The 12,562-nt window shown below is 42.5% G+C and overlaps 1 protein-coding gene across 5 annotated transcripts in view; it reads left to right on the forward strand.

Moving 5' to 3' along the window:
• Positions 1 to 12,562, forward strand: part of GTDC1 (glycosyltransferase like domain containing 1) — a 313,164-nt gene that overhangs the window by 237,402 nt on the left and 63,200 nt on the right. For all 5 annotated transcript variants that reach the window (XM_036320158.1, XM_036320157.1, XM_036320156.1 and 2 more), the window contains one exon: positions 12,488 to 12,562. This exon is cut by the window's right edge and continues 258 nt beyond it. In XM_036320158.1, coding sequence (XP_036176051.1) covers positions 12,488 to 12,562 — 75 coding nt within the window. The remainder of the gene's footprint in view (positions 1 to 12,487) is intronic.

Below are 12,562 nucleotides of genomic sequence, written 5' to 3' on the forward strand. Positions count from 1 at the left end.
AAAGGCCTCCCCTGGTTATTTCTTAGGCTTTATATTTTACCAGCCCCCATCCCCTTCACTCCTATCCACACCTCCTTAAGGCTCTGGCCCTATTTTACATTTTCCCCTGGACCATGTTTTCTCTGCAGGTCCTTTGCAGATGCCCACCTGTCACTCCCACACCTGGATGACTCCGAATCAACACTGAGGTCCCAGGTGAAAGGCCACTTTCTCTAGGGAGCCTTCCTTGAGGCTCTCCAGGCCTGGGCTTTCATAGTCATGATACCCAGTTCTTCCTGATCCAGCCTCCACCACGTTGTGAGTCTCATCAGGGCATCTGTTTGCCTGGCACATGGTAGGCACTGCAGGTTTCTTCAATGGTGAATGAGTGTTTTTCCCTCTGAACCTTTTTCACTCAGATTTTGGCAAGTAACTCAGGCCTTTCTTGACCTTCAAAGCCTTGAGTACATTCCAGTAATAGCCCAACAATCCACCCACCTGTTACCTTTTCACACTCTCCTTTCCCCACACTAGAAACTCTGGAAACTGTAAACACCTGAAGTACTAGTGTTTCTACACTTACTTGGTGCACATAAAGGCTTTGCTTCAAATTTAAATTAGCAAAATTGTATGTTGTAACATTAGTTTGGAAGAAAGCTCATTTCTGTGGCTTAAAAATTAGACAGCAATCAAATCAGAACTTGAAGTCAATCAATACTTAGTGCTGTAGCATTTAATGTGGGAATGAAGAAGAGAGGGTTGTGTTCGAAGTTGTATTTGCTGGTAATTTTGATTTATTCAGGTTGTGGATGGGCAAATGAAAAAGAAAATAAAAGGACTGGATTTTTGATGCCCATCTGTTCATGCTTCAGAGACCTGGAAACTGATGTTTTAAATTTCCTGGTTTTACTTTCTTGGTTTATGCAGTTTTAAGAAGGGAAAGGATGGAACCGCTCAGTTAGAAAAAAAAAAAAAATGAAGGAGTAAAAGGAAACACGAGGAAAAGTGAAAGGTAGAAAAAAGTACCACAGGAAACAAGCAAAATAGAAAGGGAGGAATTTTTTTTTTTATTCATAACATTGGACGTTTTTGTAATTAATGTGCCTCTAAGCATGAGTACAAATCTTTGATTGGTATAGAAATGAAAATACGGTAACATATTAAAATACCTGCCTTTAATCTGAAAGTTCAAGATGGCCCAGTGTGAATACAGAGGACCAGAGGGATTGGAGCAGGGTTCTGAGAAATTTCTTTGTATGTAACACCTCCAAAAATAAACAAATTAATTAATTAATAAGGATGGCTAAAGTATAATTTGTAAGAGTTAAGAAAAATACATCTTAAAGAAGGCATGGGTCTGTGGTTCATAAAGTAGGCTTAACTATGGAAAGGCCAGTGCGGTCAGAGACCAAAGTGTTTGGAGTGTTGAGTTCTCTCTTCAGTAACAATGACAATGTAAAGATGAGGATCTTCACCATTATCATCAACAATAAAAAATAACTGTGTTTACTGAGTTCTGACCATTTTCCTAGCAGCATGGGAAAACATAATTCTGCAAGGCAGCTTTAGTATCATCTCCATTTTCCAGATGAGGTAACTGATACTTAGACAAAAGCCCCTTTTCTCCAAGTCAACTAATAAGTGATAGGCCCCGAATTTGAAAACAAACAATATCCTGAGAGCGCTGCTTGACCCAATATGCCATTTAGCCCCTTAATAATAATCCTAATATATAAAAAGCCAGGGGCTGTCATGACCGAAACAACCAGAGGGATGACCAAACAGCAGGCTGTGTGGGGTGACCAGGCCAGCGAGGGGTGCAGTTGGGGGCAACCAGGCTGGCGGGGGGGGGGGGCAGTTAGGAGTGACCAGGCCGGCAGGAGGGGGAAGTAAGGGACGACCAGCCGGGGGGGCGGGGGGCAGTAAGGGGTGACCAGGCCGATGGGGGGTGGGCAGTTAGGGGAGATCAGGCCAGCAAGGGGAGGGACAGGTAGGGGCAATCAGGCTGGCAGGCAGAGGTGGTTAAGGGTGATCAGGCTGGTGGGGGGGGGGGGCAGTTAGGGGCAATCAGGCAGGCAGACAGGTGAGCAGGTAGGAGCCAGCAGCCCCAGATTGTGAGAGGGATTTCTGACTGCTGGTTTAGGCCCAATCCCCAGGATCTTCACCATTATCATTAACAATAAAAAATAACGTTTTCCTTTTTTATTTACTATCAATAGGTTAAGTGAGGTAAATGGATAGCAAGTTTTAAAACTTTGCTTCTGAGCTATTAAGGAAACAAGTGCTTTTTAAATTTCTCTGGGATCGGGCCTAAACCAGCAGTCAGACATCCCCTGAGGTGTCCCAGATTGGAGAGGGTGCAGGCTGGGCTAAGGGGACTCCCCCCCCCCCCCCCTGCCCCACCCATACATGAATTTCGTGAACTGAGCCTCTAGTTGTAAAATAATCAGGAAATTTTATTAGATATGTTAATCCTAGGAATTGGAGAAGTCTAGGAATGGCCTCATTCTCATCGAACAGATGAGAAAACCCAGGTTTAGAGAGATTAATGACTTCATTCACAACCAAGCAAAATGTTCAGAGAAATTCCGTTTCTAAAACTCAGTTATCTATTGTGAAACTTTATATTTAATTTAAAGAAGTAACATTTTGCTTCACAAGAAAATTCTCAAATAGTGTCTCCTTTTTATCATCTACATTTTCTTATCACATTTGATAGTCAGCTCTCTCTTCTTTTATAATAGTCTCTTGTCAGTGTCTGTCAACATAAATACAGGACCTCCTACTCTATGGTTTTCCTAACACAGTGTTGACCCTTTCTGCTTTCTCCATAACAGTCTCCAGTCGTGTTAGTCATCTCATGCTGCTGTGGCATTAGTCACACCAAAGACTGGGTCGTTTACACAACAGAAGGATATTTTCTCACAGTTCTAGAGCCTGGAAGTCTGAGATGAGGGTGCCAGTGGGTTGGTTCTGAGTAGGGTTCTCTTCCTAGCTTGCAGATGGCTACCTTTTGGCTGCATCCTCACCTGTGGTTGTGGGAATGGAGATAGGGAAGGAGAGTGAACAGGAGGGATCTCTTACTCTTCTTATAAGGTCACAGTCCTGTGAGATTAGGGCCCAATCCTTATGACCTCATTTAACCCTGGTTACCTCCTAAAGCCCCTGTCTATCTCCAGATATAGGGATTAAGGCTTCAACATAGGAATTTTGAGGGAACCCAGTGCAAGTACAGTGATGTCATGTTCTAAAGGACATTATCCCATTGGGAACACTGTCACAGGGGAATGCTTGTATTTGTTTGGACAGAAGAAAGTGATCCTTTCTTTAGTGCCAGCCAATTGTCCCATTGTGCTTTCAAAATTCTCCAACTACTGGCTTTCAAACAAAATATCAAGGAACAGAACACATGATTAGAGCTTATTTCTGGAGTTCCCTTCACTGCTTTGTTGGTGCTGCAGCAGATCTGGGATTCCCAGGGTAGTGAGAACGTTTACTTGCCAACAAGGTAAATGCCTACAAAGCAGCTTGCTGAGTGTGTACATGTGAAACAGCTACTTCCTCTTCCTTGGAAGAGATTTCTTCACATCCACATCGGGGAACGTTTTCCTTTTTTTATTTACTATCAATAAGTTAAGTGAGGTAAATGGGTAGCAAGTTTTAAAGCTTTGCTTCTGAGCTATTAAGGAAACAAGTGCTGAGCAAGGCATTAAGTTTGAATTTTAAAATTAGATCATTTTAGTAATGGCATCAGTAAACACAGTTTGGTTTAAAGGTGATGTGGATACTTTACAATTTGAGGGGCTAAGAGACCAAAATAAGTCAGTGTGAAATGTTACTATGTGCTCACTAAAAGCATTGTAAATCCAGACATAAGCTCTTGCAGATAAAAGGTGCTTAAATATTTGTTGAATGAATATTTGTTTCTGACTTAACCCAGTGACTCATGCATTGACCATCTTGAAAATGCCCAGTTATGGCATTAGGAAGAACTCCATAAGTATGGATATCACATGCAGGAGCAAGGGAATGGCAAGTTTACTTCGATTTACTCGACTACTTTACATGTCATCTCCAACACATGTTCTCTCTTTTAATCCTCTCAATAAATTTGCAGAAACAGATATCACCCCATTTTATAGTTTAGGAAACTGAAGTTCAGAGAAAGTGAGTGATTTGAATAACTCCCCAAACACAAGAGGTGCCAGTGCTATCCCAGGTACCGATGCAGCCTGGGCCCTCCCCTCTTCAACCTGCCCTCTCCTTTGAGTGGATTTGCTTACGGTGCTTCACAGAGATTTTTCTCCACCGGTTCTCCCAAAATAATCTTTCTCATAAGCTTCCTGTGGTACCTGCAATTCCTCCATTGTGATCAATTCCCTTGAACTAGGTATTGCCCCTTTGGAAGGGCATAACACATTGAGCATGGATGGTGATTGATACATTGTGGGAACTGAAGATTAGTTCCCAGCAAGACCAGCAATGGAGAGCAGGGCATGGTCAGGGCTGGATGCACAGCAGGGCTTAGTTGCAATTTAGGATGCAAGGAGATGCTTGCTGGGGGTGGGGGTGGGCAGAGGGTGGGGAATCAGAAAGTAATATAAGAATCTTAGGGAATTAACCACCATACCACCATTGGGTGGAGAATGCTTAAAGTGGAGGTGGGAAAATTAAGATTTCTGCTTTGCAGTTTAGCCTACAAGTTTGCTTACTGTGTTGAATTACTCTAGTAAACCTTGTATAAACTAGAGGGTTTGTTGCTGTTCTGAGAGTGCCCTGTTTTGGGAGGAGGGGAGCACATGAACACTAAGCATACGTATGTTCACAAGAACAGCTCTGAATTTGATAAAAATTATTTCTATCAACATGCAAGGTAGGTTTTCTCATTCTCATACATTTATAAGGACCTTAAATTTTGTGTTGGGAGGAGTACGTTAAAGGTTTTTAAAGGGATTTTACAAAATTGCACAAGACTAACTGCTCATATTAGTTTGCAGTTAAATTAGCAATGTATACAATCTACAGCCCTTTGAAATCAAGAGAGCATGGGGAATTGAGGCTTACTTATCTTAGTTAAATAGTACTAATCACAATAACTGTTGTCAGAAGAGGCTATGCCAACAAATGGTATAAATTAGGTCAATGGAAAGTGTTCGATTTTCACAAATGATTTTTAGAAATGATGCTGGGAAGTAAAAATAAAGAATAGGTTCATGAAAGGAACAGGCTCAGAGGAACCATCTTTTCCTATGACAGCCCTGCATCCCAGCTATTTAAAGGACAGAAATCAGAAAATGTTGGACCTTAGGCAGGAGGCTGAAGCTTCCCTTGAGGGCAGCCTTCAGGGAAGATGCTGTCTTCACCGAACATGTCACCTCTGGGGCCAGATGTGGCTAAGGAGGCAGCCTGGAGCCCACCAAGTTGCGTTTAGTTTGGGCGGGCATTTCTCAGGCAACTGCATCACATTTGCTTCTTTTTTTTTTATAATATATTTTATTGATTTTTTACAGAGAGGAAGGGAGAGAGATAGAGAGTTAGAAACATCGATGAGAGAGAAACATCTATCAGCTGCCTCCTGCACATCTCCTACTGGGGATGTGCCCGCAACCCAGGTACATGCCCTTGACCGGAATCGAACCTGGGACCTTTCAGTCCGCAGGCCGACGCTCTAGCCACTGAGCCAAACCGGTTTCGGCCGCATTTGCTTCTTAACTTTAACTGCGGCAAGTTTCAGTGGGTCCTACTTTGCCATCTTGTCACAAAACAGATTCTTATTAGTCCAAGCAAGACTGTCTTGCCTAGTACCCCTCACAGACCGCGTCGATATTTAACGTTGGCTTCTCAAGTTTGCACCATGGGAGAAGAAAGTTGGTCAGGCACCAAATGCTGAACGTGGAAACGACGTGGCCTGACTAGCCACGTGGTGCTGGATGGCCGTTCTCCCAAAGCTTTTGTGTTGTGTGCTTGTGGATTGCAATGGACTCATCTGTGATTCGAGTTTGTTCAAAGAATGTCCTGCCAGGAGTTTCTTATTGAAACAGCCTTCGTAGACATGTGCCCTCTATTTTAGGAGTATTAGCTTTTAGCCATCCCCAGGAAAGAAGAGCAGCCATCCTACAACCAACCACCAAGAACACGTCTTCCTGTTTAATGTTGTGATCTCCAAACATCTAGTTTTAATTACGATGTGTGTGGGGTGTTTTGTTTGGCTTTGTTTTTTTGCTTGTGATTCCTTTATTTAGTAAAGATAGTGTGGCAAGAGGTATAGGGGATGTATGTGTCCACATGAGAACACTAGATCAAGATTTTTACTTTCAAACTTTATAGGTTTATATAAATCTGCTTACCATATAAGTGATATATTGGACACATGTGGGCTAGCATGATTTTTTAATTATCTTGGATATTTGCTTATGTGGCTAAATTCTAAAAATGTTAATTTTGTAATTAATTTCCAACACATTGTTTGGAAACAATGAATAGTTTTGGTTATAAATCACCCAAGAACTTAGATCATTGAACTGCCGGGATGTGTCTTCCCAGTTGGTTTTGGAAAAGTTACTTATCTTTGATTCCCATTTCCTTTCTCTTCAATTCTCAATATGGTTTCTATCCAGGAATTCACAGAAATCGCTGTGATAAAAGAGAATGATATTTTTTTCTGCTGTCATCCATATTAGCCTTGAACCATACAGTCTTCTGTCATTTTTTTTTTTTACAGGTTCTCCTGATTTTTTTAAAACTTCCTTTGGTCTACTGATGTGTGGCCTTGGTGGATGGCCTTTGGTTGGGGCTTTCATCATTTTCTCATGTGAATGCGCTTTCCCATTCCTTCTGCCATCCCTGAAATGTAAAATATGCCTCCACTCATTCGGCTCCCCTGCTTTTCAGACTGGCTGTGGCTGCATACCTCCCAGCGTCTCAAACAGTGTTTCATAATGTTTCCCAGACTATCCTTTGTTGAATATTAATTCTTAAGGTGCCTCCTTAAGTCAGCTGGGGTGGGAGTGGGGGGTTACTTGTTCCATTAGGTGTCAAGTTTGGGACCAGCCACAATGTTCCCATCACATAAAACATACTCAATGAGTAGTTATTAAATGAGCCAAGGAATGAATGAGTGAACATAGTGCACATTAGCATGTGCTCTGGGAAGTTCTACAGTGAAGAAGTGTTTGACTTTGTTTAACCCAGCATTTTCCAAACTTGTTTTCTCACATAACCTTCTCTAGCACAACACCTACACATGCCCCGTGGAAGTAGCACTGTACAAAACACAGCTTGTAAAACCCCTGCCTAAAGGATACAACGCAGAAGCCATACTGTTCTCCCTCCTCAAGCCTGAGCTGTAGGCTGAGCTTGGTCAGCTTCCTCTCCGTGCCTGACCCACATGCAGGCTGCTTTCCTTCACCTCGTTGCTAATGCCATCCTCTTTCTTCACTGGCTCCAGTTTGGAATAACCTTTAGTCAATTACACCCTCTGTGCATCTTTTTCCCCCTACGTTGTCTTCCAAATCTGGTCTGAGAAGCAAGGCTATTCAGAATCTCTGTCTTGAGGACTCTGTTAGTATTATTTCAAAGATTCTATAGGTTGAACTCACTGTATTCTTTTTATTGAAATCTCTCAAAAAGACATTTGTAGGCAGCGTATAACACCATGACATACATTTCAGCCATGACATTCTCTTCAACAACAGATGAATCAATATTAACATCCTAAATTGCCTTACTTTGTCTTAACACCTTCCTCTTAACTACCCCTGTTAGTCAACTACACAGACTGTAGCTTCTAAACTTCAGCAGAAATAACTAAGATGCTTGGAACATTCCCTGTGTTTTCCATTAATCATGACAGCCTTTAATGCTTCTCTCAAATCTAGTCTTTCCTTGACTAATCTGAATGAGGCCTTTGGCCGTTCCTATAGATTCAGCTCTAGCTGTGTTTGTTTAGACGTAGGGGTTCGGGAAGCAATCAAATGTAGGTCGAGATAGTACTCCCTCCAGCTGTGTCTTTAAAGATTGTCCAACTCAATCTTTTTGTGGCAATGGCTCTGGAGCCATGTCAGGGGGCAGAGGTGAGAGGAAGACGGGCATTTGATAGAAGAGGTTGCACAGTAGGTAGACTACTGCTGTTGCCCAGATTGACTATTGGCTGGAAAAATGTTGCGGGTGGGGTCCCATGGCTAGTAACAGATTAGAAGTGATTATTATAGTAATCAGGATATTTCTGAAGGTAAAAACAGGTTCAAAGATGTTCTGTGGGCAGTAGCATTTCTTGAAGGAAAAATGGGGGATTGTTAAATGGTGAACAGCATATGCGCTACAAGGCAGCTCTGTGGTGTCCGTCTGACTCTCTCACTCCTGCCTGGGCTCTTCCTCGTCTCATCAGCACCTGCATCTGAGTTGGAGCAGAGCCGGAGAGAGGCGTTTTCGGGCTGGTGCCTGTTTGCAGAGTCCCGTCCCTGGGTTAACCCGGACAGACACTCTGCCCAGTTTTGTAGAAAAGCTTCTCCCCCGACCCCCTGCCCTCAGGAAGGTGTTATTTTCTTTTTTTTTTTTAGCCTGGCACCATTTATTGTCAGGCTCCTCTTAACTGTACATTACAAATAGCATCTGATTAGGAATGTTCTGGATGGGTTAATTAGTGTGGTGACTATTATGAAGCAAACCGCTTGTTAGTATTATGCCTATTTGATCTGGGTATTGATGTGAAGTAATTGACCATAGAGCTACGTTTAGAAAAGCTGGGATAAAGTTTTTTTTTATTTCTATTATGGCAATAAATTTGTATGAAACACGTCTATGAAAATAAGAGTTTCGTGGCACCCAGAAGCAATGGACTCTGTGTGGGGTGGTAGATGAGGGTTGTTTTATTTTGTTGTGTTCTGTTTTCTGGAAAATGAATACATTTGTCCAGCTACTTCAAGATCAATTTGGTTGAAACAAAGGAGTAAAAACTTATTTCAGCTGACTACTGCTGAAATATGGCAACTAAGGTGATTTCAACTCCCCTCACTAAAGGACATATTTCTTCTTAGATTTAGCTCATTGACTAAATACTCCTCTGGGTAACAATTACTATATATAAATAGACTATTAAAAATATGAGAAGATATTATACACAAGGAACGCATAGCATGTAACCACCTTCTTTCAAATAATGGATTATTATCTATATTATTTATTGGTATTTTGTCCAGTCCTATTATTTTCCCTAGCTATAGCATTTCCATAGGGAATTTATTCCATGAGCTAATAATAAATTATACCGTCAGGGGGGTTTTCTTGAAATTCAGCTTAAATTTTCCTATTCTTAATTTCATCTCATTACTCCTAGTTGTACCCCCTTGTAGCAGGCTAAATAATTATTCTCTTTCCTTAGAGACTCCTATTATGTACCCCTCTAGTCGTCACTTAGCCAAGCTATTCATATTTAGCTCCTTTAATCTATCCTCATAAATCAATTCTTCCATTGCCTTAATCATTATTATTGCTCTTCGAAGAACTCTCTAATTTTCAAATATATACAGTTATCAGGTGGCCCAGATGAAACCCGCATCCGCACAGCATTCTGTCCCCTCAGACGTGGTGGGTTCCCTCCCTGTTCACTGTGATCTGTAACTAAGCAGCGTATCAGTTTCCTGGTCTGATCAGCACAGGCTCGCCCTGTCGGCCCCAGGCCGTCACCATGGTGCTTGCCATGTGCTCTGTTTGCATTCAGGTTGACTTTTATTTTGGCAATTTCATCGCACGGGGAAGTGGAGTTTTGTGTTACTGCTCATATTTATATTCAGCATCGTTCTGGGCCCTCATTCACCACCATCTATCAAGTCAGTCATCACAGCCTGTGTGAGCATGGGTTTCTGTTCATCCTTGAGAATGTTTAGGAAACGTGTTGACTAAAAGCAGGCCTAGCACCTTGCCCACAGCTAAATTCCCTGTCAGTTACCAATTCCCATTGTTTACCACCCTTTAGCCAACCTCCGGTCTCTTTTGCTTACATGCTGGACCCTTTAAATGGATTTTATGAGTGAGCTGGGTCATGATACTGTTTTCTAAAAGGAAGATATGTTGTTTTAATGCTTATCAATTTTTTTTTTTTTTCTAAATTGTGACTTCTTCATGCGCTGAGCTTGTAATTCTGTTAAAATCTTTTGTAAGCTTCCCTGGCATTCCTTATCTGACTGAAAGAAGCAGGTCCCCTCACTTGCTTTATTGTTGTTTTGCTGATGTGTACAGATGTTCCTTCTCTTATTGTTTGTTCCACTTGTTTAGGAGAAGTTGAAGATATTGTTCTACTCTTTTTTAAATTTTTGTGTTGATCAATGAACAATTGATCTTTAATTCTTTAGCATTTCCTCAGTATTTTGAATTTGTATTAGAAGAAAGTTGGTTAGTTCCCTTACATATTTTGGACCTGTGAGATCTGAAATTGTAATCCGCATATGCCCAAGTTTCTTTCCATTGTAAATCAAGAATTAATTTACTTTATTAGGGCATACCAAGAGGGTTAGCGCCATTCTTTGTCTACTTATGTCTTGGTGGAAGGGGCTCCTTATATATTCAGGTCTCAAAAGGCTTCTGTGAAACAAGCACAGAAGCCCCTCTCCCCCAAGTAAGCTTTTTGATTCTGGAATATACACAGCACATGACAGCCAGACAGCACTCAGCCCCCACCCCCGCCCCCCCACCACCACCACTCCTTAGTGTTGCTCATCGGGCACCACTTTGAGAACTAGTGAATGCCCTCTTCCCTTCCACTCCTCTCCAAAGAGAAGGTTCTGATCTCTCAGCTTTCTTTTTTTAAAACATATGTCTTTACTGATTTTTTTTTAGAGAGAGAGAGAGAGGAAGGGAGAGGGATAGAGAGATAAAAATACTGATGCGAGAGAAACATTGATTGACTACCTACTGAGGATCAAGCCCACAACCTGGACATGTGCCTTGACTAAGAATTGAACCAGTGACCTCTTGGTTCATGGGTTGATGCTCAACCACTGAGCCACACCAGCCAGGCTCAGCTCACTTCTTAAACTCCATCTCCACCTCTGCCCACCTCTCTTGAAAGATGACCTCTCCTAATGCTTTGGTGTCACACCTTAGATGCCACACCTCCCACCTGAAACCCTTTTTCATCCTGCTCCTGTCCCTAGCAGGTGTCTGAAAGGGAGCCCCAGTACTACCCTGTGCACACATGCCCTATTAAGAGGAACTCACCTTGCCTTCCTTGCTGTCCTCTTGCCCTCTCTTTCTGTGCCCGCCCGCTCATGTGCACATACCCTAACCTTCAGTCCGGCTTCTTCCTGCTCCCTCCAGCGGAACTGCCCTTGGAGTAGGCACTGATCCTCTATGTATCAAGGCCCAAAACTCCTAGTTTCTGGTGCTATGGCACCTCTGTAATGTTTTACGCCCTTTTTACACATTCTTTTGGGGCTCTTAATTCACTTCAATTGTGAGATATTACATCTCAGATTTACTTCCTACTCTTCCAGTTACTCCTATTGCTCCCCTTTCCTGGTTCCTAATCCTCACCTACCTCTTAAACGTATGTACTCTCCATTTCTTCACTCATTCAGCAATTCAGGGGAGGGAGCGAGTCTCTGGATGGGCCAGGGACCCAGAAAGCCCTTGTATCTAGCCCAGTCGCCCCTCTAGACCTCAGACCCCAAGGCCTGGCCAAGCCTCTTTGGGCTGCATATCATTCCCTGTGGGGTTCATGTTCTTTCACACCCCTTCCTTCTGGTCGTGCTTTTCCTCAATCCAGAACCCCACCTCTCTGCCTCTCTAAATCCTCCACTAAGACTCAGGCTCTACTAAGTCCTAAGTCAGAACTGATCTCTAGTTCCCGGGTTGAAAAGCTTGTGTCTGTTCTTTGCATACTGTGTCCCCCCGCCCCAGGTTAACTGGTGGTTCACACCTGTCTCCCACCCTGTCTTTTCTAAGCACTGCTGGGTTGCTCCCCAAATGATGATGAACTCCTTGATTTCATTTTATGTAGATGCTTCTACCTTCGGTAATCTCACACATACTTCACAAAATATTAGTAGGGTCGATGTGACAAAAGTGTGTGCAGGTGCGCAGGAATACAGAAAGTCATGTGCGCAGAAATGCCTGGTGTTAACCCAGGAAGTGTCAAGCATTTTGATAAGAGAATGAACTGAGATTGAAAGTGAGCCCCGGGGCATGTGGCAACTGGAACATGAAGTGAGCTCCAGAATGTGAGTGAGGAAGACTGGAAACCTTTGCTCTGTTTCACTTTCTGTGTGTGCACTGCAAGTTTTATAGCCACTGACATTCTTTGGAAACTGTTCAAAGACAATCGGGTCCAGTTTCAAACTTTTGAACTTTCTCTTGATGGCTGCTACTTTTTGCTCTTTTTCTGGAATTTTTGTTATGTCTTTATTTTTTTTCTCAGTTTTAGACATCATCATCACGTCCTTACAGGAAGGTCAAGGGGACATTTTAAATAGTATCTTTGCTGAAAGACTCTTGCGTTTCCTTTTCATAACAGATTCGTGCCCAAGCATAAAGCAGCCCATTTACAGAAGATGCTCAACCTTAAAGGAAACGGCGGTGCCGCTCCATC

Source organism: Myotis myotis, unplaced genomic scaffold, assembly GCF_014108235.1.
Source record: "Myotis myotis isolate mMyoMyo1 unplaced genomic scaffold, mMyoMyo1.p scaffold_m19_p_8, whole genome shotgun sequence".
Classification (NCBI taxonomy): Eukaryota; Metazoa; Chordata; class Mammalia; order Chiroptera; family Vespertilionidae; genus Myotis; species Myotis myotis.